This window comes from Camarhynchus parvulus, chromosome 28 (assembly GCF_901933205.1).
Source record: "Camarhynchus parvulus chromosome 28, STF_HiC, whole genome shotgun sequence".
Taxonomy (NCBI): domain Eukaryota; kingdom Metazoa; phylum Chordata; class Aves; order Passeriformes; family Thraupidae; genus Camarhynchus; species Camarhynchus parvulus.
The window spans coordinates 716,317-739,147 of NC_044598.1; the positions used below are offsets into that span (position 1 = coordinate 716,317).

A 22,831-nucleotide genomic window follows, 5' to 3' on the forward strand; every position below is an offset into this window, starting at 1 on the left:
GCTGGAAAACAGGGGAGGGGTCCCAGTGCTGGGGGGGGGGGAGCAAATAAGTCACGTGACTTATTTCTAATCATCATTATCTTAATTATCTTTTTTTTTTTTTTTCCCGCTCGTTTTTAGTGTTCGTTTGGAAAAAAAAAAAAAACCCCCAAAACCCCAAAAATATAAAAAAAATAAGAAAAAGGCGGGGGCGGAATAATTGGGCGGAGGAAAGGGGGGGGGGGCGCTGAATGAATTGGGGGGTTTGGGCGTGACGGGGCGGGGCCGGGTGGGGCTGATCGTTTGATCATTAAAATTAATGAATTTTTTTGTTGTTTTTTGGTTTTTTTGGTTTTTTTGTGGTTTTTTTTGTTTTTTCGGTGGTGGGTGAGGGCGGTCTGGCTGTCGGCGGCCTCGGCGCGGGGCTCACACGCTCATTGTCATGCTGGGCGAGTACTACAGAGAGAGCGGAGACACCACAGCGTTATTAGCGGGGCCGGGGTGGGCAGGGGGGTCCCGGGGTTGGGGTTGGGGTTGGGGGGGGCACACACACCGCTTGCCCCCCCCCCCCCCCAGCGCCGCCCTCCTTCCTCATCCTCACACCTCGCTCGGCCAAGGCGCCCCCCCCGCCGTCGCCGTCGCCGCTGCCGGTGGTGCCGATGACGATGATGACGCCGGCCGTGGTGGTGGTGGTGGTGGTGGTGGTGACACAATTTGGGGGGGTCGCCAGGGGGCTTTGCTCGCTGACCCCCCCCGTCCCCGGCCGCGCCCCCCCCGGGCCCCCCGCCCTCGCCGCCTGCCCCCCCGGGGGTGCGCGGGGGTCCCCGCCGGGTCCCTTACGCTGTCGCTTTGGAAGGGATTTAGGAAATTGCTGCTCAGCTCGGCGTCGTCACGAGGGGTCCCGGGGGGGTTGCTCAGGGCCCCCAAATTACTGGGGGAGCTCTGGAGGGAGGGAGGGGGGACAAGAGTTAGTGGGGGTCTGGGGGGGGGGATTAATGGGGTGACAGGAGATGGGGAGGGGGCGGTGGGGTGGGGGAGTCACAGTGTGGGGAGGGGGTAAAGGGGGTCACAGCAAATGGGGGAACCCAAATAAATGGGGTCCCAGTAAATTGTGGGGGGCGATAAATGGGGTCCCATAAATGGGGTGGTCCCAATATATGGGGGAACCCAAATAAATGGGATTTCACTAAAGTGTGGGGGGCAATAAATGGGGTCCCAATAAATGGGGTGGTCCCAGAACATGGGAGAACCCAAATAAATGAGGTCCCAGTAAATTGTGGGGGGGCGATAAATGGGGTCCCAATAAATGGGGTCCCAAAAATGGGGTGGTCCCAATATATGGGGGAACCCAAATAAATGGGGTTTCAGTAAATTGTGGGGGGCAATAAATGGAGTCCCAGTAAATTGGGGGTGATAAATGGGGTCCCAATAAATGGGGTGGTCCCAATATATGGGGGAACCCAAATAAATGGGGTCCGAATAAATGGGGTGGTCCCAGAACATGGGGGAACCCAAATAAATGGGGTCCCAGTAAATTGTGGGGGGCAATAAATGGGGTCCCAATAAATGGGGTGGTCCCAGCACATGGGGGAACCCAAATAAATGGGGTTTCAGTATATGGAGTGGGGCAATAAATGGGTTCCCAAAAAATGGGGTCCCCAAAACAATTGCGTGGTCCCAATATATAGCGGGGGCAATAAATGGGGTCCCAAATAAATGGGGTGGTCCCAGCACATGGGAGAGCCCAAATAAATGGGGTCCCAGTATATGGTGGGGGGCAATAAATGGGGTCCCCATAAATGGGGTGGTCCCAGCACGTGGGGGAACCCAAACAAATGGGGTCCCTGTAAATGAGGGACCACGGGCTCCCCAGCACGTTTGCCCCCCATCAGTGGGGTCCCAGTAAATGGGGTGGTCCCAGAATATGGGGGAGTCCCAAAAATAGGATCCCAATACACGTGGGGGGCTCCCAGTGCATTTCCTGGGGGTCCCAGTGCACGGGGGATCCCAGCACACTGGAGATTCCCAATAAACAGAGGTGCCATTCCACGGGGGACCCCAGTAAAGGGGGTGCCAGCACCGTGGGGGTCCCAGGTCCCCAGCTCACCTTTGGCAGCCCATCCATGTCCCCGGAGCCTGCCAGGGTGACAGAGGGGCATTAGTGACCCCCCGAAATCTGAGTGTCCCTAAGCCACGTGTGTCCCCCAAACTGTGTCCCCCACCCTCCATAATCCACGTGTCCTTCCCACACTGCGTGTCCCCCAGTCCATCCGTGTCCCCAGACCTGTGTGTGTGTCCCCAAATCTGTGTGTCCCCAAATCTGTGTGTCCCCAAATCTGTGTGTGTGTTCCCAAATCTGTGTGTGTGTCCCCAAATCTGTGTGTGTGTCTCCAGATCCGTGTGTGTCCCCAAATCTGTGTGTGTCCCCAAATCTGTGTGTGTGTCTCCAGATCCGTGTGTGTCCCCAAATCTGTGTGTGTCCCCAAATCTGTGTCCCCAAATCTGTGTGTGTGTCCCCAGATCCGTGTGTGTCCCCAAATCTGTGTGTGTCCCCAAATCTGTGTGTCCCCAAATCTGTGTGTGTCCCCAAATCTGTGTGTGTGTCCCCAAATCTGTGTGTCCCCAAATCTGTGTGTGTCCCCAGACCTGTGTGTGTGTCCCCAAATCTGTGTGTCCCCAAATCTGTGTGTCCCCAAATCTGTGTGTGTCCCCAAATCTGTGTGTATGTCTCCAAATCCCTGTGTGTGTCCCCAAATCTGTGTGTGTGTCCCCAAATCTGTGTGTGTCCCCAAATCTGTGTGTGTGTCCCCAAATCCGTGTGTGTCCCCAAATCCGTGTGTGTCCCCAAATCTGTGTGTGTGTCCCCAAATCTGTGTGTGTCCCCAAATCCGTGTGTGTGTCCCCAAATCTGTGTGTGTGTCCCCAAATCTGTATGTGTGTCCCCAAATCTGTGTGTGTCCCCAAATCTGTGTGTGTGTCCCCAAATCTGTGTGTGTCCCCAAATCTGTGGGTGTGTGTCCCCAAATCCGTGTGTGTCCCCAAATCGTGTGTGTCCCCAAATCTTGTGTGTGTCCCCAAATCTGTGTGTGTCCCCAAATCTGTGTGTGTGTCCCCAAATCCTTTTCCCATCTGTGTGTGCGTTCCCAAATCTGTGTGTGTTCCCCAAATCCTGTGTGTCCCCAAATCTGTGTGTGTTCCCCAAATCTGTGTGTGTCCCCAAATCCCCCCCTCTTGTGTCCCCAAATCTGTGTGTATGTCTCCCCTGTGTGTGTCCCCAAATCTGTGTGTGTGTCCCCAAATCTGTGTGTGTCCCCAAATCTGTGTGTGTGTCCCCAAATCTGTGTGTCCCCAAATCCGTGTGTGTCCCATCTGTGTGTGTGTCCCCAAATCTGTGTGTGTGTCCCCAAATCCGTGTGTGTCCCCAAATCTGTGTGTCCGTTCCCAAATCTGTGTGTGTGTCCCCAAATCCGTGTGTGTCCCCAAATCTGTGTGTGTGTTCCCAAATCTGTGTGTCCCCAAATCCCTGTGTGTGTCCCCAAATCCCTGTGTGTGTTCCCAAATCTGTGTGTGTGTCCCCAAATTTGTGTACGTGTTCCCAAATCCCTGTGCATGTTCCTAAATCTGTGCCTGTCACCAAATCCCTCTGTGTGTCCCCAAACCCGTGTCCACGTCCCCAAATCCCTGTACGTGTCCCCAAATCTGTGCCTGTCCCCAAATGCCTGTGTGTGTCCCCAAACCCCTGTGCATGTTCCCTAATCCCTGTGTCCCCAAATCCCTGTTTGTGTCCCCAAACCCCCTCGTGTGTCCCCAAATCCCCCGTGTGTGTCCCCAAATCCCCGTTTGTGTCCCCAAATCCCCGCGTGTGTCCCCAAATCCCCACTTGTATCCCCAAATCCCTGTTTGTGTCCCCAAATCCCCGTGTGTGCCCCCAAATCCCCGTTTGTGTCCCCAAACCCCTCGTGTGTCCCCAAATCCCCACTTGTGTCCCCAAATCCCTGTTTGTGTCCCCAAATCCCCGTGTGTGTCCCCAAATCGCCGCGTGTGTCCCCAAATCCCCGTGTGTGCCCCCAAATCCCTGTTTGTGTCCCCAAATCCCCGTGTGTGTCCCCAAATCCCCATTTGTGTCCCCAAATCCCCGCGTGTGTGTCCCCAAACCCCCGTGTGTGTCCCCAAATCCATGCGTGTGTCCCCAAACCCCTCGTGTGTCCCCTCAGTTCACTCCCCCCTCCCCCCCCCGCGCCCCTCCTGCTGCACGAGCCCATCCAGCCTCAGATGGACCCCCCCAGATGGATTTGGGGATTTTGGGGTTCCTGGGGGGGGAAAGCACAGAGGTCCCTGCTGTCCCCAGGGCTGTCACCCACCTAAGGACCCGTTCATGTGGTGCGGCTCCATGGCGCTCATCCCGCCCAGCGGCCCCTCGGCTCCGGGGCCCATGGGGAACTGCAAGGGAAAAGGGGGGGCTCAGGGATGCTGGGGGGACCCCGAGGGACCCCTGAGCCCCGTGTCCCCCCCCTGTGTCCCCTCCCTGTCCCCTCCCTGGCTCACGTTGGGCCGGCTCCCCGCGGGTCCCATGGGGTTCATCATGGTGTACATGTTCTCGCTGGAGTTGGTGGAGTCTGGGGGGACACAGCGCGCGTGGGGGGGTGAGCGTGGCACCCCCCGATCCCGGTTACAGCCCCAAATCCCAATCACACACCCGAATCACAATCACACACCCGAAAATCCCACTCATACCGCCAAATCACAATCACAGCCCCAAAAATCCCACTTATAGCCCCAAATCCCTATCACAGCCCCAAAAATCCCACTCATATTGCCAAATCCCTACCACAGCCCCAAAAATCCCACTTATAGCCCCAAATCCCAATCACACACCCGAAAATCCCACTCATACTGCCAAATCACAATCACAGCCCCAAAAATCCCACTTATAGCCCCAAATCCCTATCATACCCCCCAAATCACAATCACACACCCAAAAATCCCACTTATACCGCCAAATCCCAATCACACACCCAAAAATCCCACTTATAGCCCCAAATCCCTATCACACCCCCCAAATCACAATCACAGTCCCCAAATCCCACTCACTCCCCCAAAAATTCCCCTTATAATGCCAAATCCCAATCACACACCCCAAAATCCCACTTATACTGCCAAACCCCAATCACACACCCAAAAATCCCACTTATAGCCCCAAATCGCAATCACAGCCCCAAAAATCCCACTTATAGCCCCAAATCCCTATCACAGCTCCAAAAATCCCACTCATATGGCCAAATCACAATCACAGCCCCAAAAATCCCACTAACACACCCAAAAATCCCACTTATACTGCCAAATCCCAATCACACACCCCAAAATCCCACTTATAGCCCCAAATCCCAATCACAGCCCAAAAATCCCACTCATATTGCCAAAATCCCAATCACAGCCCCAAAAATCCCACTTATAGCCCCAAATCCCTATCACACTCCCCAAATCCCACTCACACCCCAAATCCTACTCACCCCCACCCCAAATCTCACTCACACACCCCCAAATCCCACTCACACCCCCAAAAATCCCACTTATATTGCCAAATCCCAAACACGCTCCCCCAAATCCCAATCACACCCCCCAAAAATCCCAATCACACCCCCCAAAATCCCACTCACACTCCCCCAAATCCCCCACACACCCCCCCAGATCCCACTTATACCCCCAAATCCCACTCACACCCCCAAAATCCCCCTCACAGTCTCCCAAATCCCAATCATATCCCCAAAAATCCCACTTATAGCCCCAAATCCCAATCACATTCCCCAAATCCCACTCACACTCCCCCAAATCCCCTCACTCACCTCCGGGGCTGGGCAGGATGGGGGTACCAGGGGGGCCACCACCCCCAGGAGGGCCCTGGAAGGGAAATGGAAAGAAGAAAAAGGGGGGTGGGTGGGTTTGGGGGGTCACGGGGTCACCGCAGCCCCCCCGTCCCCAGCAGCGCACCCCAATACTCACCACGTAATTCCCAGGGGATGAGGAGGAGTAGGCAATCTGTGGGGGGACAAAGGGGGACTCAGCACGGGGGGGGACACGGGGGGAGCACCCCCATAGGACCCCCCCACCCCAAGGTATCCCCCCCAAAACCCCCAAACTTACAGAGTTGGCGTTGGGGTTGGGCCAGGGCCCGCGGCCACCGGGACCCCTGGGAAGGCAATGGGGTCAGTGAGGGGGGGTCCTGCCGGGCCCGGGGCTCCCCCCACGCTGGGGGGGCCATGGGGGGGGGCACGGGGGTCTTACATGTTCATGGTGGGCATCCCAGGGCCGGCCAGCGAGCTGGGGGGGGGGCGCATCCCGCTGCCGTAGCTCTGCGGGACGGGGGGGGGTCAGCGGGGCTGGGACACCCCCAGCACTGTCCCCACCCCCTTGTGACCTCCACCTCTGTCCCCAAAAGCCATCCCCGTCCCTATATCCCCATCCCCTGTCCCTGTTACCCCCATCCCTGTCCCCACCCACGTCCTTATTCCTGTTCCCTGTCCCCATCCATGTCCTTATTTCCCTGTCCCCATCCCTGAACTCCCATTCCCATCCCCTTCATCCCTGTCCCCATCCCTATATCCCCATTCCCTGTCCCTGTTACCCCCATCCCTGTCCCCACCCACGTCCTTTTTCTTGTTCCCTGTCCCCATCCCTGAACTCCCATTCCCATCCCCTTCATCCCTGTACCCCATCCCTGTATCCCCATCCCCATATCCTTGTCACCCTGTCCCTGTAACCACTTCCCCCCCTGCACCCCTGACCCTGCCCTATGCCAGTACCCCAGTACCCCAACGTCCCATTACCCCATCACCCCACTATCCCACCATCCCAGTGCCCCCCAATCCCATTACCCCAGTGCCCCCATCCCCTATCCCAGTGCCCCCCAATGCCCTATCCCAGTGACCCCAATCCCATTACCCCAGTGCCCCCAATCCCAACCTCAATCCCCCCATCCCCTCCCAGTGCCCCCAATCCAGCCCCCAATCCCCTATCCCAGTGCCCCCAATCCCCATTATCCCAGTGCCCCCAATCCCCCATCCCAGCCCCCCAATCCCCATCCCAGTGCCCCCCAATCCCCTATCCCAGTGCCCCCAATCCCCCATCCCAGCCCCCCAATCCCCTATCCCAGTGCCCCCAATCCCATTACCCCAGTGCCCCCAATCCCCTATCCCAGCCCCCAATCCCCTATCCCAGTGCCCCCAATCCCATTACCCCAGTGCCCCCAATCCCCCATCCCAGCCCCCCATACCTGCGGCCCCATGCCCGCCATGCCTCGGGGGGGGTTCATGCGCTGCATCGGGCCCCCCATGCCGGGATGCCCTGCACAGATGGGGCAGGGGGAGCCGTGAGACCCCCGGAGCCCCCCCGAGGCCCCACTCGGGGCTCTGGGGAGGGCTCAGGGACCCCGGGGGACCCCAGACTCACCCTGAGCCCGCGCAGCCGGGTCCATGGCGTTGGGCAGCAGCGGCTGGGAGCCAGGAACGCCCACGGGGGGCTGCACAGAGGGGAGGGGGCACAGCAGGTCAGGGTGCTGGGGAGGGGGCTGCACCCCTTTACCGGGGAGGGGATGCACCCCTTTATTGGGGAGGGGGCTCCGGCAGCGACCGCCTCACCTGGTTGGGCATCCGTAGCGGGGGCCGGGGGCCGCCGGGGTAGCGGGGGGACATGAACGGCTGCAAGAGAGGGAGAGAGGGGGTTTGGGGGGGTCGGTGTCACCCTGGGGGTCCTGGGGGGCCCGGGGGGGCTGTGACCCCTGGGAGGGGTCTGTGACCTCATGGGGGCTGTGGGGACACGGGGGGAGGCTGTGCCATGGTGGGGGTGTGACCCCCTTCCTCCCCAAAACCCGCTCAGGACACACGGACACACGGACATACAGACACACGGACACGCAGGACACACGGACACACAGACACACAGACACATAGACACACGGACACACAGGAAATATGGACACATGGGACACACACACACAGGACATACGGACACACGGACACACAGGACACACAGGACACACGGACACACAGACACACAGACATACAGACACACGGACACGCAAGACACACGGACACACAGACACATAGACACACGGACACACGGACACACAGGACATATGGACACACAGGACACACAGACACACAGGACATATGGACACACGGACACACAGGACACACGGACACACAGACACACCACAGACACACGGACACATGGGACACACAGGACACACGGACACAGACACACGGACACACGGACACACGGACACATGGACACACGGACACACAGACACACCACGGACACACGGACACATGGGACACACAGGACACAGACACACGGACACACAGGACACACGGACGTACAGACACATAGACATACAGACATACAGACACAGGGACACACGGACACACAGGACACAGGGACACACAGACACACGGACACACGGACACGCCGTACCTGGAAGAAGGCGGGGGGCACGGGACCCCCGGCCATGCCATCCCCGGGGGGCAGGTTCCCCATCACCGGGCTGGGCGCCGCCGCCGCGCTCTGCGGGCACAGACAGACAGACGGACGGACAGACAGCTCAGAGTGGGGCCGGGGGGTCCCCAGCGCCCCCCGCGCAGCCCCGAGCTCGGGGCCCCCGCAGCGCCCGGGGGGAGCTGTGAAGGGAAGGAATGCGGCGCTTTTCCGCTCCTCCCGCTCGGCCCCGGCGCCACAAATGGTTCCAATTTGGAGCACGGAGGAGAAGGGGGGAACCCCGCGCTGCCCCCTCCGCCCGGGGGGCCCCGCGCCCCCCAAGGCACCGCCAGCCCGGCGGGGTGGGGGTCCCGCGGCGCCCAGGGCTGGGGGCTGCGGCTGCTGCTCTGGGGACGGGGATGGCCACGGTGACACCTGGGACACGGGTGACACCCAGGGTTGGTGGCACTGAGAGCTCAGGGACACCCAGATGGGGTCTGTGCCCCATGGGGGTCCCAGGGCTGTGTCCCCTCCTGGGGACCCCAGACTCAGCCGCAGGGACAGGCTGGGGCCACTGCAGCCCCCGGGGGTGACAGCGCTGTCCCCTCGGAGCAGGGACCGAACGGGGCCCCCCCGGCCCCCCCACCGCCCGGTGATGCAAAGCAGGGTTGCCATGGCAACAGGTGGGGGAGCTGCGGCTCCTCCTGCGGGCTCAAGGTCAGCAGGGAGGAAATTGGAGAGGGGGGGGACACGTGGGGGGCAGTTTAGGGGGGGCTCACCCCCCGGGGGGACCCCAGACCCCACTGCTGCCAATATCTGCCCCTAATTGCTGGAGCCCCCCAGTTCTGTGGGGTCACCGGGATGCTCTGGGGGTCCCAACATGCCTGGGGGGGGGCTGATGGGAACACGAGGGGACCCCAGCTCCACGCTGGGACCCCCCAGTGCAGCCCAGCCGGGCACTGCGATGGGGCCAGGGCTGCGTGGGGCACCCCAGCGGGTGCGGGGGGGCCCTGGGGCTCCCCCCAGCCCTGCCAGGCAGCAGTGCCATGGCAACGTGGCCTGACCCGTGCCGTGTCCCCGGCGTCACCGGCACCGCACCGGCAGCAGCCTCATTAATTCCAGCATGGAAATCAGCTCTGCGCAGCCATGGGGCCGGGGGCGGCGGGGGGGGGGTCCTGCTGCAGCCCCCGCGGCGCCAGCGCGGCCTCGCAGGGCCCACGGGACCCCAAAGGACCCCCCGGGACCCCAAAGGACCCCCTGGGACCCCAAAGGACCCCACGGGACCCCCTGGGCCCCACAGGGGTCAGGGGATTCCTGGGGGGCAGGGGATGCACGTGGGCCCGGCAGGGTCCTGAGCCCAGGGGCCACCGAGGGTCCTGCAGCCCACAGAGTGCCCCCTGTGGCACCCTGAGTGTCCCCCCAGGGACAGGGACCCCCCCCAGGACCCTGCATCCCACGAGGGCATCCTACACGGCACAGCATCCCACATCCTGCGGGGCTGCGGATCCCACAGCACCCTGGATCATCCCACAGCATCCCACAGCATCCTACAGCATCCTGCATCACCCCACAGCATCCTGCATCACCCCACAGCATGCCAGATCATCCCACAGAATCCTACAGCATCCCAAAACATCCTACATCACCCCACAGCATCCCACAGCCTCCTGCATCACCCCACAGCATCCTACAGCATTCCAAAGCATCCTGCATCGTCCCCTGGCCTCCTGCATCCCGTGGCATCCCCCGCCCCAGAGCACCGCGGGCTCCACAGAATCCCACAGCACTGCGGATCCCACAGAATCCTGCATCCTGTGGGGCTCTGGACCCTGCACCATCCTGCATCCCACAGCATCCCACAGCATCCCACAGCATCCCACAGCATCCCACAACATCCCACAGCATCCCAAAGCATCCTAGAGCATCCTAGAGCATCCTACAGCATCCTCCTGCATCCCAAAGCATCCCACGACATCCTAGAGCATCCCATGGGCTCTGGACCCTGCATCCCACAGCATCCTACAATATCCTGGGGATCATGGATCCTGCATCCCGCAGCACTGTGGACCCTGCAGCATCTTGGGGACCACTCCCCATCCCAGGGCACGGTGCCCCCGCAGCCCCAGCGCCCCCCCCGTGCCCCCCCCGTGCCCCCAGCCCTGGCAGGAGCGGGCACAGGGACCTGGGAGCCCCGGGGGCTGCAGACTCTGTGCCGGTGATGAAACCCCCAGAGCTGGCACTGGGAGGGAGCAGAGCTGTTCTGGGGGGGGTCCCCTCAATGTGGGGGGGTCCCACTGAGCCCCAGCCCTGCAGTGACCCCCAGGACCCCGGGTGGGGACAGGGGACACCCCCAGGACCCCGGGTGGGGACAGGGGACACCCCCGGTTGGCACCGTGCCCGGGGTCCCTGTGCCCTGGGGGGGTGACAGTGGGGGATGGGCACGCCAGGGCACGCCGGGGTCCCCCGGGGGGGGGCACAGAGCCAGGCCCCCAGGGATTAACCCCCCCTCGCTGGCACCCTGTGCAATGGGGAATAGGAAATAGGTCACCCAGAGATCGGGGCTGGCAGCGCAGGAACCCCGGCACGGGGGGGGGTCCCGACGGTATGGGGGGGTGGGGGTCAGCGGGACACGGCCCCCCCCTCCCGAGGCACTCACGTAGTCATGGAAGGCTTTGGCCTCGCTGGAATGCTCGCAGGTCTCGCGGCGGTCGGGAGCGGCGCAGTACAGATCCCAGAACACGCTGGGAAAACCACAACGGGGTTGGGGTGGCATGGGGGGGCAGCGGGTGAGGACCCCCCCCCAATTCACAGCCCTGACCCCCTCCCAGCGAGCCCCGCGGCCGCGGCCGTGTCCCCCCTCCCTCGGCGGGGGCCTCCCGGCCGCTCGGGCGCTGCTTTCCCCGCCTGTTTTCCCTGGAAACGGTCGCTACGGCCGGAGCCCAAATTCCTGGGACTTTACATCAGGCTGCAGCAGCATCCCGGCGTGGGGAGGGGGGGCGTCCCTGCCCGCGCCCCCCGCCCTGGGCTGGGACAGCACAGGGGGCCCTGCCTGGCTCTGGGTGCCCCCCCTGGTTTGGGGGGTGCTGGCTGGGTGCCAGCTTAACCCCCCCTCACTGCGTGTGTCCCCCTCCCCAAATCACCAACTGATCATCCCCTGCCCACCCCCGAGCCCCCCAACAAGTGGTGCCCCCCCACACCCTCCTCGGGGGGCTCTGCTGGGGCCCCCCCAGCGCGGGGGTCCAGCCCCGGGGCCGGGAGCCCCCCCAGCTCCACTCTTGGTGCCAAATTGGATCCATCTGGAGGAGCCGGGCAGGGGGGGCCGGGATGGGAGGGGAAGGGGGGGCCCCCAAATCGCGGATGGGAAAAGCAGAGGGGCAGGTTTATGTTTATGGGGTACGAGGTGATGTGGGGGCAGAATGAGGGGGGGGCAGCTCCCAGACCCCCTCCCAGCCCCTCTGCCATGGGCATGGGGGGGGTTCCCCCCTTTCCAACCCCCCCAGACCCCCACTCACCACCACCAGGAGTGCAGGAAGCCGGGGGGCTCCCCCAGCGTGATGTTCTTCTCCCATCGGATCTGCCAGAGGGACACGGGGGGGGGTCAGCAGGGATGGGAGGGGCTCCAGGACCCCCCCTGGGTGGGATGGGGGGGTCTGGGGGTGCTGTCCCCCCCCCCCTTACCTCCGACAAGAAGGTCTGGGCAGATTTCTGGGCCCCCACGTGCAGCAGGTACTCGTAGACGTAGAGCGCCAGCCTGGGGGGACAGGATGGGGACAGGGACAGCGTCAGGGACCTGCCACCCCCACGGTGACACCCCCACCCAAGGGACCCCGAGGAACACGGGGAACAGCCCCCTCAATTAGTGCAGATTAATGAGGGAGGTTCGATGTCACCTCCCTGCGAGGGACCCCAGCGGTGGCACCGAGTGACTCCCACCGGTGGCACCGCACGGCAGCAGCGCCGGGGTGGCTCCAGGACAGGTGACACAGCCCAGAGGATGTGGCTCGGGGCCCGGTGCCACCACGCGTGTCCCCGCTGGCACTCACGGAACCCCGGGGAGCAGGAACGGGACCCGCGGGGGTCTCAGCCCCGCTGGGTGCAGCCCCCGGCCCCAGCAGGTGCCCCGGGGAGCGCGGTGGCCTCGGGCACGGGGACACAGCCGGGAGCGGCGGGGCACGGACCGGGGACCGCGGCTGGCAGCGGCCGCGGAGCATCGGCAGCCCCGGGGCCATTCCGGGGATGGCACGGCCGGGGAGGGCTCCCGGTGCCCTCAGGGACGCTGCGGACCGGGCACATCCCGGCTCCCGGTAGCCCCGGTGCCATCGCGGGTCACGGTGCCCCTGGGAATGGCAGAAACCGGGGGGATCGCCCCGGCTCCCGGTAGCCCCGGAGGATGGCAGAAACCGGGGGCACAGCCCCGCTCACGGCAGCCTCGGTGAGCTCCCGTACCCTGGCGGATGGCACGGAGCACGGGGATCAGCCCGGGTCCCGGTGCCCCGGGGGATGGCACGGTCGGGGAAGGGGCATCCCGGCCGCCGGTGCCCCCGGGGATGCCGCAGACCGGGGAGATCAGCCCGGTGCTCCCGCAGCTCCCGGTGCCCCAAGATGTGGCAATACCCGGGGGGCACATCCCGGCTCCCGTTAGCCCCGGCGTGATCGCGACTCCCGGCGCCCCGGGGGATGCCACGGACCCCGGCACATCGCAGCTCCCGGTGCCCCGGGGGATGTCACGGATCGAGGGGGATCATCCCGGGTCCCGGTGCCCCGGGAAGCCACGGACCGGGGGGATCATCCCGGTTGCCGGTACCCCGGGGAATGGCACAGATCGGGGGGAATCATCCGTGCTCCCGGGGCCCCCGCAGCTCCCGGTGCCCCGGGGGATAGCACGGACCGGGGGGATCATCCCGACTCCCACCGCTCCGGGGGATGCTACGGATCGGGGGGACCATCCCGGCTCCCGATGCCCCGGGGGATACCGCAGACCGGGGAGCTCATCCCGGCTCCCGGTGCCCGGCTGACCCCCGCCAGCTCCCGCTGCCCCGCGGCTGCCGGTGCTCCCCGGCGGGGCGGGGCCGGGGGGTCCGCCCGCCCCCCGATCCCCCCCCGCTTTTCCCGATCTCTCCCCCCCTCGTCCCTTCCCGCTCCGTCCCTGCTCCCCCGGCGCCCGCCCCGGCAAAAAACTTCCGCGCCCCGGCCGTCCCCCGCCGCCGCCCGGCGCCGCACTCACTTCTCGCGGGCCTGGCCGTCCGAGGGCACGCCGGAGCCCTTGCCCTTGGCGTACATGGCGCGGCGGCGGCTGTCAGCGGCCCCGGGCCCGGCCCCGCGCGGCCCCCGCCGCCCCCGCCGCCCCCGCCGCCATCCCGGCCCGGCCCGGCCCGGCCCCGCCGGCTGCGGCCGCGCGCCCGAGGGGGGCTTGAAACCGCCGCGCCCCCCCCGCGCGGCTGTTCCGGCAGCGCCGCCACCACCCCCCCCGCGCCGCGCGCCGCCCTTAAAGGGGCGATGGCGGCGGGGGGAGGCGGTGGGGACCGCGCTGAGGAGGGAGGGAGCGGGGCGGTGGCGGGGAGGGGGACACGGACACGGACACGGACACGGACACGGACACGGACACGGATACGGACACGGACACGGACACGGACACGGGGGGCGAGGGGTGGGAGAGGAGGGTCACGGGCACCGCGGGGTGGGCACAGGGGGCACAGGGGGGCGCGGATGGGGCTGGAGCCGAGGGGGTGGACGCGGGGACGCGAGGGCGAGGAGTGGGCACGGACACGGGGGACACACGAGAGGGGGTGGGCATGGAGGGGCAGGGACACGAGGGGGGTCAGGGACACGAGGGGGGTGGGCATCCAGGGAGGGGGCACACGGGGGGTTAGGGACACGAGGGGGTGAGTTAAAGGGGCAGTGACACGAGGGCACACGGGCACGGTGGTCACGGAGGGACACGAGGGGGTGGGCGCGGACACGGCGGGCACAGGGGGTGGACATGTGGCAGGGTGGACACGGACGCGAGGGGGTGGGCACGGAGGGACACGGACAAGAAAGAGTGGGCACGGACACGAAGGGGTGGACATGGGAGGGGGGACACGGGGGGACACGGGGGACACAGAGGGACACGGATGTGACAGGGCGGACGCGGAGGCGATGGGGTGGACTTAAAGGGGCAGCGACACGAGGGGATGGAGACAGGCTGGTCATGGAGGGACACGAGGGGGTGGCCGCAGACACGCGACACAGAGGGACACGGATGGGCCAGGTGGACGTGGACACGACGGGGTGGACACATGCGAGGGGTTGGGCATACAGGGACACGGACACGAGGGGAACACACGGACACGACGGGGGGACGCACGGACAGGAGTGGGAGCAGGTAGTCACGGAGGGACTCGGACACCAGGGGGCGGACACGGACACGGTGTGACACGGTGTGACACGGTGGGGACACGGTGGGGACACGGTGGGGACAGGGATGGACACAGACGGGGGGGACGTGCAGGGACACGGACACCGGAGGGGGCTCGGACATGGGGAGGGGACCCGAGCACGATGCACTCAGGACACTGAGCTGCAGACACGCGGAGGGGACACCGGGATGGGGACACCCACCCTGCCAGGGGACACAGCCACGGAGTCCCCCGGCTCCCACCCGGCCCCGGGGTTCCCTCACACTCGGGGGGTCCCTGTGCGGCCGGGGGGGGTCTGTGTGCCCACACGCGTGTCCCCCGCCCCTCGGGTCACCGGGGTCACCGGGACATTCAGCCAGTGCCGGGGGGATGCTCAGCCCCCCAAGAAAGGACCGGGGGTCTGGCAGGGCTCAGGGGGTGCTGACGTGGGGGTGCTGCCCCCCTCCCCCCCCCGGGGCCGGCTACGCCCTGGCAGGGTGACACAGGCCAGCCGGACCCGCCTGTTCCTCTTCCCCACACCAGGCAGCAGCGGCCGGAGCGCAGGCGAGTGGGGCTGCTGTGCTTGGGAGGGGGAAGGGGGGCAGGAAATGCCCCATTGGGACCCCCAGGAGCTGCCCAGCCCTGCACAGCGGCACCGGGGTGGGGACCAGACTGGGCTGCACTGGTTTGCGGTGGGAGGGGGGATCCGGTGCCAATGGGGGTCCTGATTCCCGTTTCCCAGCAGGCTCCCGCTGCAGTGGAAGGACCATGGGGGTCCCTGCGGCCCGGCTGCTGCTGCTGCTGCTGCTGCTCCCCGTGACCCCCATACTCCTCGTGTCCCCCTGTTTCCCTTTGATGCTGGACATTTCCCCAGAGCTGGACCTGAGCAACCGGAGCAGCGGCTGTGCCGAGCTGGACTGGAGCCCGTTCCAGGGGCACCGGCGGCTGCTGCTGCGGCACAACGGCATCGAGGCCCTGAGCGCCTCGGCCCGCCTGGGGCCGCGGCTGGAGGAGCTGGACCTGGCGGAGAACCGGCTGCGGGAGCTGCCCCGAGGCTTCTTCAGCAACGCCACGGCGCTGCGGAGCCTGAGGCTGGAGGGGAACCCCCTGGCCGCCGTGCCCCCCGCCGCCTTCCAGCCCTCGCTGCGCTCCCTGAGCGTGTCCTGCCGCTGCGACGTGCTGGGCACCGTCCTGGAGCCCTGTGCCCGCGGGGGCATCCGCTGCCAGTGCCTCACCTCGCGCGGGCATCCCTTCAACGTCACGGAATTCCACGGCCGGGAGTGCGGGCCGGGCGCGGGCCCGGTGGCAGCGCTGGTGGCCGGGCTGGTGGCCGCGGTGGCCGCGCTGGTGGCAGCGCTGGTGGCCGCGGTTTGGTACCGGCGGAGGAGAGCGGGAGCCGCGGTGGGCGGCGGGGGAAGGGGGAAGCAGGATCGCGCTGGAAGCCTCCGGCAGCCCCGCTACATCAGCCGGGACACCGCGAGCGCCGATGTCACCGACGGCCCCGACTACGAGAACGTCTTCGTGAGCCCCCGCACGGCCCCGGCTGCGGGATTGGCACTGGCGTGGCAGGAGCCGCGCTACAGGTGAGGCTCCGGCACAGGGAAGGGGCATTCCGGGAACGTTCCACCCCCTCCCTGCTGTGCTGTGCCCTGATGGGCTGTCCTGAGCCATCCCGCCTCATCCCACCCCACTCCATCCATTCTGTGCTGAACCTGGCACCCCATCCATGCCTTTCCATCCATCCATCCCATCCCATCCCATCCCATCCCATCCCATCCCATCCCATCCCATCCCATCCCATCCCATCCATCCCATCCATCCCTTTCCATCGATCCCATCCCATCGCATGCTGTGCCATCCTGTTTTCTTCATCCTTTCCATCCCATCCCATCCCATCCCATCCCATCCCATCCCATCCCATCCCATCCCGTCCCATCCCTTTCCACCCATCCCATCCCATCCCATCCCATCCCATCCCATCCCATCCCATCCCATCCCATCCCATCCTCATCCCACACCACACCATGCTGTGCCATCCCATCCTGTTGATCTTTCCCATCCTTTCCATCCCACCCCACCCCTGGCATTCCCTGGCCCCAGCCCCCAGGTCCCGCTGCACGAGGATTATTTCCTGGAGAGCGCGGCCGATCCCGGGGACCAGCCCATCTACGCCAACACTCTGGGCCCCACCGAGGACATCTACCTCACCCCTGACCAGTGAGGGGCTGGGGAGGCACAGGGAGGCCTGGGGGGACGCTCTGTGTCCCTTTCCCTGGCTGTCCCCCAGCCCAGAGGGGACGGGGACATTCCCCTGCGCGGTTCCCACGCACATCCTGGGGCAGCGCCTTTCGAGGGGTTTTTTGGGTTTTTTGGCAGCCCCGGCTCCCTCCTTCGCCCCGGTTCTCAGGCGGAGGCGGGGGCTGAGCTGACATTTCCTCCCGGGGCTGCGGGGACGCCTCGGCCGCATCCGCCGGCAGCGGCACCGGAGCGGCGGGGCCGGGACACGCCCGGGGCCGGCGCGAGGAGCGGGGCTGACCACGGCCTCGGCTTCCTCTTCCCCTTTCGAGCCGATGGAGAGGAGAGCTCGCCTGGGGACGGGCTGGCGGTTGGGGACATCCGGTGCCACCTGCTCGATCCTTTCCCGCTAAATCTGCCGCTTTGGGGAACAAAGAACAAACTCCTTTTTTTTAATCCTCCCGGTGGGACCCCGAGCTGTTGGGACATAGGGAGCCCACGGTTTGTCTGGGTGTCCCCCCAGTCCCTGGGAGGCTTCATTGTGCCCCATTAAATGGTTTAATTATCTCTAATTACCCGCATAGCTCGTGGTCTGTGGGATGGGAAGCCCTGGGCAGGACATGGGGTTTTCCTGGGGGTTCCCCGAGTCTGTGTCCCCAAAGTGGGAGTCCCAAGGGACCAAGAGCCAGGTCCCTCCAGTCCCTGTCCCCAGAGAGGCCATCTCAGCCTGCATCCCTCAGTCTCTGGTCCCCAAAATCCCCACCCCAGAGCAGAGCTCCCATATTCCACCTGCCCCAAGGTCCCCAGCAGGAGCTGCTGAGCCCAGGACAGCCCCAGCCCACACTGGAACAGGGGACAGAAAGGAGCAGTGACAGCAGAGCCACCCCATGGATCCTTGGGGAGGCCTTGGGGACGCCGTGTGTGCCCCCAACCTCCCAGGGGGGTTCCCCCCATCCCTTTGGTGCCCACGGGGCTGGAGGCACCTGGAAATGGGGCAGTGGTCACCCCCAGGGGTCAGAGCAGTGCCCGGTGCCCTTCCCAAGGACACAAACAGCCCAAAGGTCTCTGGGAGCAGTGCCCAGGCATGACTCACACGCTGGCACTGGGAAGCCCTGGGGATTTACCAGCAAATCCACGTGGAGGCAGATCCCAGGGGGGCTGAGGGTCCTGTCAGAGCCCCCCCAGGTGCGCAGGAGGAGCAGCCAGAACCCCTGTTACAATCACTTTATTCATGATTATTACATCCTTTTGGTTTCATAGAAATATATAAAATAGAAAATCACAAAAGCCCTTCCCTCTCCCCCAAAAAAAAGGATATTTTGTTATAAAATACAATAAGTTAGAAATAAATAGCTGGGTTGCATAAATAAGTCTCTGAGCAAAGAGGGTTTGGAGTGGGATATGGACACCTGGGCACAGACCCACCCCAGCCCATCAGGGGTCTCTCGGGTGGGAAGGACCCACCTGCTCGATAAAATATGGATTTAAATTAGAGAAGAGACAGAGGAACAATTATCTTGGTAGAGAGGTCACAACTGGAGGTGCTGGGGCTGAGCTGGGTGGCAGAGCTGGAGACGCCGGGTCTGAAGCAGAGCCAGGGCTGGAGAGGAGTCACTTGGTGCCACAGGACCTGGATTTTGGGATGCTGGAGAGCCCTTGGCTGAGCTGAGAGGTGCCACAGGACCTGGATTTTGGGATGCTGATGCTGGAGAGCCCATGGCTCAGCGGATCCAGGGCTGGACAGGAGTCATGGTGCCCCAGGATCTGGATTTTGGGATGCTGGAGCTGCAAGCAGTCGGGATGGCTTTGCCCGCCCAGGATGGGCAGAGCTGGAGCTGTCAGGCACAGTGGCACCTGGTGACCAGCATGTCCTCGAAGAGGCTGGACACCAGCCTGCCCTGGCTGTCCAGGTGCATCAGCACCATGGGGTCGTAGCCAGCGGGGACACAGCAGGGAGGAGGGGCAGCCTTGGACAGGGAGTGCACCCTGGATTGGATCTGGGCGTGCATGCTGGCCGGTTTGTAGTTGTGGGGGCAGGAACCCTCGCAGAACCTCATGTGGTAGCTGTTGGGGGCGATCACCCAGTCCGCCCAGCCGATGTCCTGGAAGGAGACCCTCAGCGACTTCAGGCAGCACCTCCCATCGCTCTTCCCGCACTCCTCCTCCAGCCCCCGAGCTCTCCTGGCCGCCCGAGGTGGCTCCTCCAGCGTTTGCATCTCCAGCTCCAGCGTTTCCCCCGCGGAGGCGGCCAGGGCGGCCGAGATGTCGCTGCTGAATTCCAGCTGCAGGCGCAGCGAGGGCTCGGGCCCGGCCAGCCAGGGCTGGATGGCTCCCGTCAGGTCCAGGCTGCGGGAATCCCGCGGCAGCTCCTGGCTGTGCAGCAGCTGCGGGGCGCCCCCAGCCCCCGGCACGGTGGAGATGGTGACCCGAGGTGGCACCGAGGCGCCGGGAGGGGACAGCGGCTGCTTGAGGAGTTTCAGCTCCGCCCGCACCACGCGGAGCTGCCGGTGGAAATCCGCGGTGCGGGACAGCAGGAGGTGGTAGCGGTAGGGACCGAGGGGCTCCCGGTGTCCCTGGGGGTCCCGGTGGCCTTGAGGGTCCTGGTGTTCCTCGGGGATGTCCAGCCAGGGCAGCACTGCAGGGACAGAGGTGACAGCTGATGTAAGAGATAGGAATTCCTCATCAGCCCAGGCTTGGGATCAGCCCCGGCCAGGCAGCCAAGCCTTTGCTTGCAGGGAATCACCCACACCCTGAGGGATGCTGGAAATTCCAACATCCCGTCCATTCCTGGCTGGACGGTCTCAGCTCTCCTGGTGCCAGAGAAGGAATCCCAGGACCCACCGGAGCACCCCCGCCCCGACTGTCCCCAGCCAGCCCGAGCAGCAGGAGAGGAATGATTTAAATTAATTTAAATTTTAATATTAATTAATTTATTTAATTATTACACCCCCCCCCCAGACGCAGATAAACCCCCAAACTGGAGCAGAAGCTGGGGATCGGGGGGGTGGCGCCTCACTTCCCCCTCCCGCTCACCCCCAAACCCCTCGAGCCCCAATCCGAGCCCCCCAGCTGGCTGATCAAAGCTTTCACCCCCAACCCCGCTGATTTTTTGTGGTTTTAGGCAAAACGGCTCCAGCGGCGGCTCCTCCCCACTTCCAGGGCCAAGGAAGGAGCAGGACAAGGATGAGCGCGGCCACCGCGCTGCATGCCCGGTCATGTCCCCGGGCCGCGGGGTGACATTCCCGGCGGCGGGACACGCTGGGACACTCGTGTGGGGGCCACGAGGGTCGGGGGGCGACGTGGAGCCACGGCCACTTACAGGTGGGGGTCAGGCGGTGCAGCCTGGGCACGGCTTCCTCCTCTCCCGCCTCCTCCTCGTCCCGGCTCCGGTTCCCCGCCAGCTCCGCCACTTTGCGCCGGTAGAGCCGCTGCGCTCTCTGGATGCTCTCCGGGTCCGGCCGCTGCCGGATGGCTGGGGGAGCCGGCATCCCCAGCCGCTCCAGGATTTCCTTTTTGACGGCTTCCAGCTGGAACCTGTCCTGGTCCCACGTGTGGGGCCGGCAATCCGCGGCCGACACGAGCAGCAGGAGCCGCAGGCAGGTGAGGGCGGCCCGCGGCATCGCTCCGCTCAGCAGCATCCTGCAGGAATCCGCCGGCTTCGGGGCAGGATTTGCTCCAAATTCCTCTGCAAGGGCTGGACGCGCTGCTGCCGGCGGTGCTGGCAGGGGAATGAATGAAGAGGACCAGACCTGACTTTATAGGAGCCGAACTTTGCCCGCCCTCCGTCCCCCCTCCCCGGAGGGTGACGCCGGAGAGAACTCCCAGCAGGAATCTCTCCTCTCCTCTCCGCTGGGATTTCCGACAGGAGCTCCGAGAGAGCTGCGGCCGGGTGATGTCTAAGCTGGTTTGCAGCTGCGGAGATTAAAAACAAAATATGGAATATTCCTTTTCAGACCCAAACATTTCCCTTCTACCCGCGGTTTTCCCCACGGAGGGCGCGGCTCGGGGAATCCCCCTGGGGGTGATGGAGAGGGGATGATGTGCGAAGCGGGAGCATCCCAAGCACGGGTTTCCCATCCTCGCATCCTCAGGCACCTCTCCCGGCCGGCACCTCGCTGTTATGGGGTCGCTGTTATCGCGATCCGCCCTTTCCCAAAACCCCAGCGGAGAGGGGCGTGCGGCCGGAGCAGGGGGAGGAGCGGGACCGGACCTGGTCCCACCGGACAGGTGAGGCCGGGGGATGGGTTCGGGGAGCCTGGATCCTTCTGAGGCAACCGTGGCCGGGGTTACGTCATCCCAAAGGGAGGCAGCCGGGATGGAGCCGGGCACGCCGGTGGCACGGATCCAGCGGGGCCACGTGTGCCGGGCAGCGCCGTGCCAGAGCGGGGCTGGGCAGGGCGAAATCCAGGGTGGGAACGACCCCCGAGGGGCAGCGCTGCGCCGCCCCTCTCCCAGCTCCTCCTCAGGGATGCTTGGACGGAAAAAACGTGAGCAGAGGGATGAGGAGCTCCCGGTGGCGTGAGGAAACGGGCAGGAGCCCCGGGGCAGGCGAGGCCATTCCCGAGTGTCCTGAGGTCCATCCAAGCGCCCGGGTTCCAGCTGTGCTCCCGCCAGGGAGGAACGGGCGCTAATCCCGTGATTTAGGGCTGTTTGTCCCCGCTCCAATCCCGTGATTTAGGGCTGTTTGTCCGCGCTCCTCCGCCGGACTCGGCTCCAGCCCTGCCCCGGCTTTTCTCACCCGGGCTCTCAAGGGATTGCCTGAGGCAAAGCTTAAAACACGGGGAAGAAGTTTCACCCTAAAACACAGGAGAAGTTTCACCCGAAAACACGGGGAAGGGGAAGTCTGTCAGGATGATCAGGGTCATGTAGAAGGGATTGCCCGGTCCTGGCTCTGCTGCCCTGCTCTGGATCCGTCCTTGCAGCAGGATGGGTGAGGAGGAGCAAGCAGGAGTCCCCCCAGGTCCCCTCCCCATTTCACTGCTTTTCCCTTCCCAGCCTGGAAGGAAATCCCACGTGTGGCTCACAGGGAAAGCTCAGGTTTGTCTCCGGGGTTTTATCCCTTGTGGGACATCACCCATCGCTCCTGCAGCACCTTCCCAGAGCCCCGAGGCTGCTGTGATTCCTCTCCCAAGGATTTTATCAGCCAGGGTGTTGCGACCCTCCAGCCCCCCAAATCCAGGGGGGAAAGGAGAGGAGGAGAGGGAGCATCACCCCAGGAGCACCCAAGGGCAGAACCACCACACCATTCCCTCCCCTCCGGACATCTCCATGCCCACACCAGCCACCAGCCCCCTTCACCATGCCCGGGGTGCCAAATGTGCTGATCCAGAGCCAAAATGGAGCCCTTGGCACATCTGGGTGCAGGAAGAGGCTCCGACCTCTCTGGTGACATTGAGCAAGACCTGTCAGAAACCCCGAAATCCCAAAGTTCTGCTTTTGCAATGGATTTTCTGCGAGCCCCACATCCAGGAATGACGCACTCCCAGAGCATCAAAGGTTGCTGGAGCCGGATGTTTTCCCCCAAAGGCGCCAGCAGTGGAAGCCGGAGATTTACAGGGCCATAAAAGAGGGATTTTTGGGAGCAGTGGCTTGATCCTGAGTGAGGGATGATGAAATGTCCCAGCGTGTCCTCACCAGCCTGCAAGAGGGGATTGCGCAGCCTCTGCATCCCACGTGTCCTCAGCTCTTCCTGGACACGCTCAGGGCTGGGAGGTTCACGGGGGCTTTTTCCCAGCAGGATGAGGGTTCCTCTCCAGTTAATGCATCCCATG

General features: G+C 64.2%; 3 protein-coding genes across 3 annotated transcripts; 1 reads left to right on the top strand and 2 right to left on the bottom strand.

Annotated features, from left to right (window-relative positions):
* Positions 1-314: 314 nt before the first annotated feature.
* On the bottom strand, positions 315-13,858 carry SSBP4 (single stranded DNA binding protein 4). The gene is made up of 17 exons (XM_030966611.1): positions 13,673-13,858; positions 12,127-12,199; positions 11,961-12,022; positions 11,105-11,189; positions 8,449-8,538; positions 7,614-7,673; positions 7,426-7,495; positions 7,250-7,320; positions 6,262-6,329; positions 6,121-6,166; positions 5,980-6,015; positions 5,823-5,877; positions 4,525-4,595; positions 4,341-4,419; positions 2,087-2,115; positions 820-921; positions 315-435 (listed from the first exon to the last, which is right to left on the bottom strand). Exons 1-17 carry the CDS (start codon positions 13,726-13,728, stop codon positions 406-408), a joined length of 1,083 nt encoding a protein of 360 aa, XP_030822471.1. The 5' UTR covers positions 13,729-13,858; the 3' UTR covers positions 315-405.
* Positions 13,859-14,793: 935 nt separating this feature from the next.
* LRRC25 (leucine rich repeat containing 25) lies at positions 14,794-17,601 on the top strand. The gene is made up of 3 exons (XM_030966807.1): positions 14,794-14,867; positions 15,571-16,408; positions 16,926-17,601. Exons 2-3 carry the CDS (start codon positions 15,594-15,596, stop codon positions 17,044-17,046), a joined length of 936 nt encoding a protein of 311 aa, XP_030822667.1. The 5' UTR covers positions 14,794-14,867; positions 15,571-15,593; the 3' UTR covers positions 17,047-17,601.
* A 1,297-nt stretch (positions 17,602-18,898) lies between these two features.
* GDF15 (growth differentiation factor 15) lies at positions 18,899-22,728 on the bottom strand. Its single transcript, XM_030966952.1, has 4 exons — positions 22,695-22,728; positions 22,463-22,510; positions 20,380-20,778; positions 18,899-19,695 (listed from the first exon to the last, which is right to left on the bottom strand). Exons 1-4 carry the CDS (start codon positions 22,726-22,728, stop codon positions 18,899-18,901), a joined length of 1,278 nt encoding a protein of 425 aa, XP_030822812.1.
* Between the last annotated feature and the right edge of the window lie 103 nt (positions 22,729-22,831).

Excerpts from the sequence above, each read along its gene's own strand:
- SSBP4 (XM_030966611.1), bottom strand. The coding sequence starts at position 13,728 with ATGTACGCCAAGGGCAAGGGCTCCGGCGTGCCCTCGGACGGCCAGGCC. Across the intron at positions 7,496-7,613 it reads CGCTACGGATGCCCAACCAG|CCCCCCGTGGGCGTTCCTGG; the intron begins GTGAGGCGGTCG and ends CCCTCTGTGCAG. Across the intron at positions 4,596-5,822 it reads CATCCTGCCCAGCCCCGGAG|ACTCCACCAACTCCAGCGAG; the intron begins GTGAGTGAGGGG and ends GTGTCCCCCCAG.
- LRRC25 (XM_030966807.1), top strand. The coding sequence starts at position 15,594 with ATGGGGGTCCCTGCGGCCCGGCTGCTGCTGCTGCTGCTGCTGCTCCCC. Across the intron at positions 16,409-16,925 it reads TGGCAGGAGCCGCGCTACAG|CCCCCAGGTCCCGCTGCACG; the intron begins GTGAGGCTCCGG and ends CCCTGGCCCCAG.
- GDF15 (XM_030966952.1), bottom strand. The coding sequence starts at position 22,728 with ATGCAGAGGCTGCGCAATCCCCTCTTGCAGGCTG. Across the intron at positions 22,511-22,694 it reads CAATCCCCTCTTGCAGGCTG|AAAATCCATTGCAAAAGCAG; the intron begins GTGAGGACACGC and ends TGGGGCTCGCAG. Across the intron at positions 20,779-22,462 it reads GATTTCGGGGTTTCTGACAG|CACCGCCGGCAGCAGCGCGT; the intron begins GTCTTGCTCAAT and ends TTCCCCTGCCAG.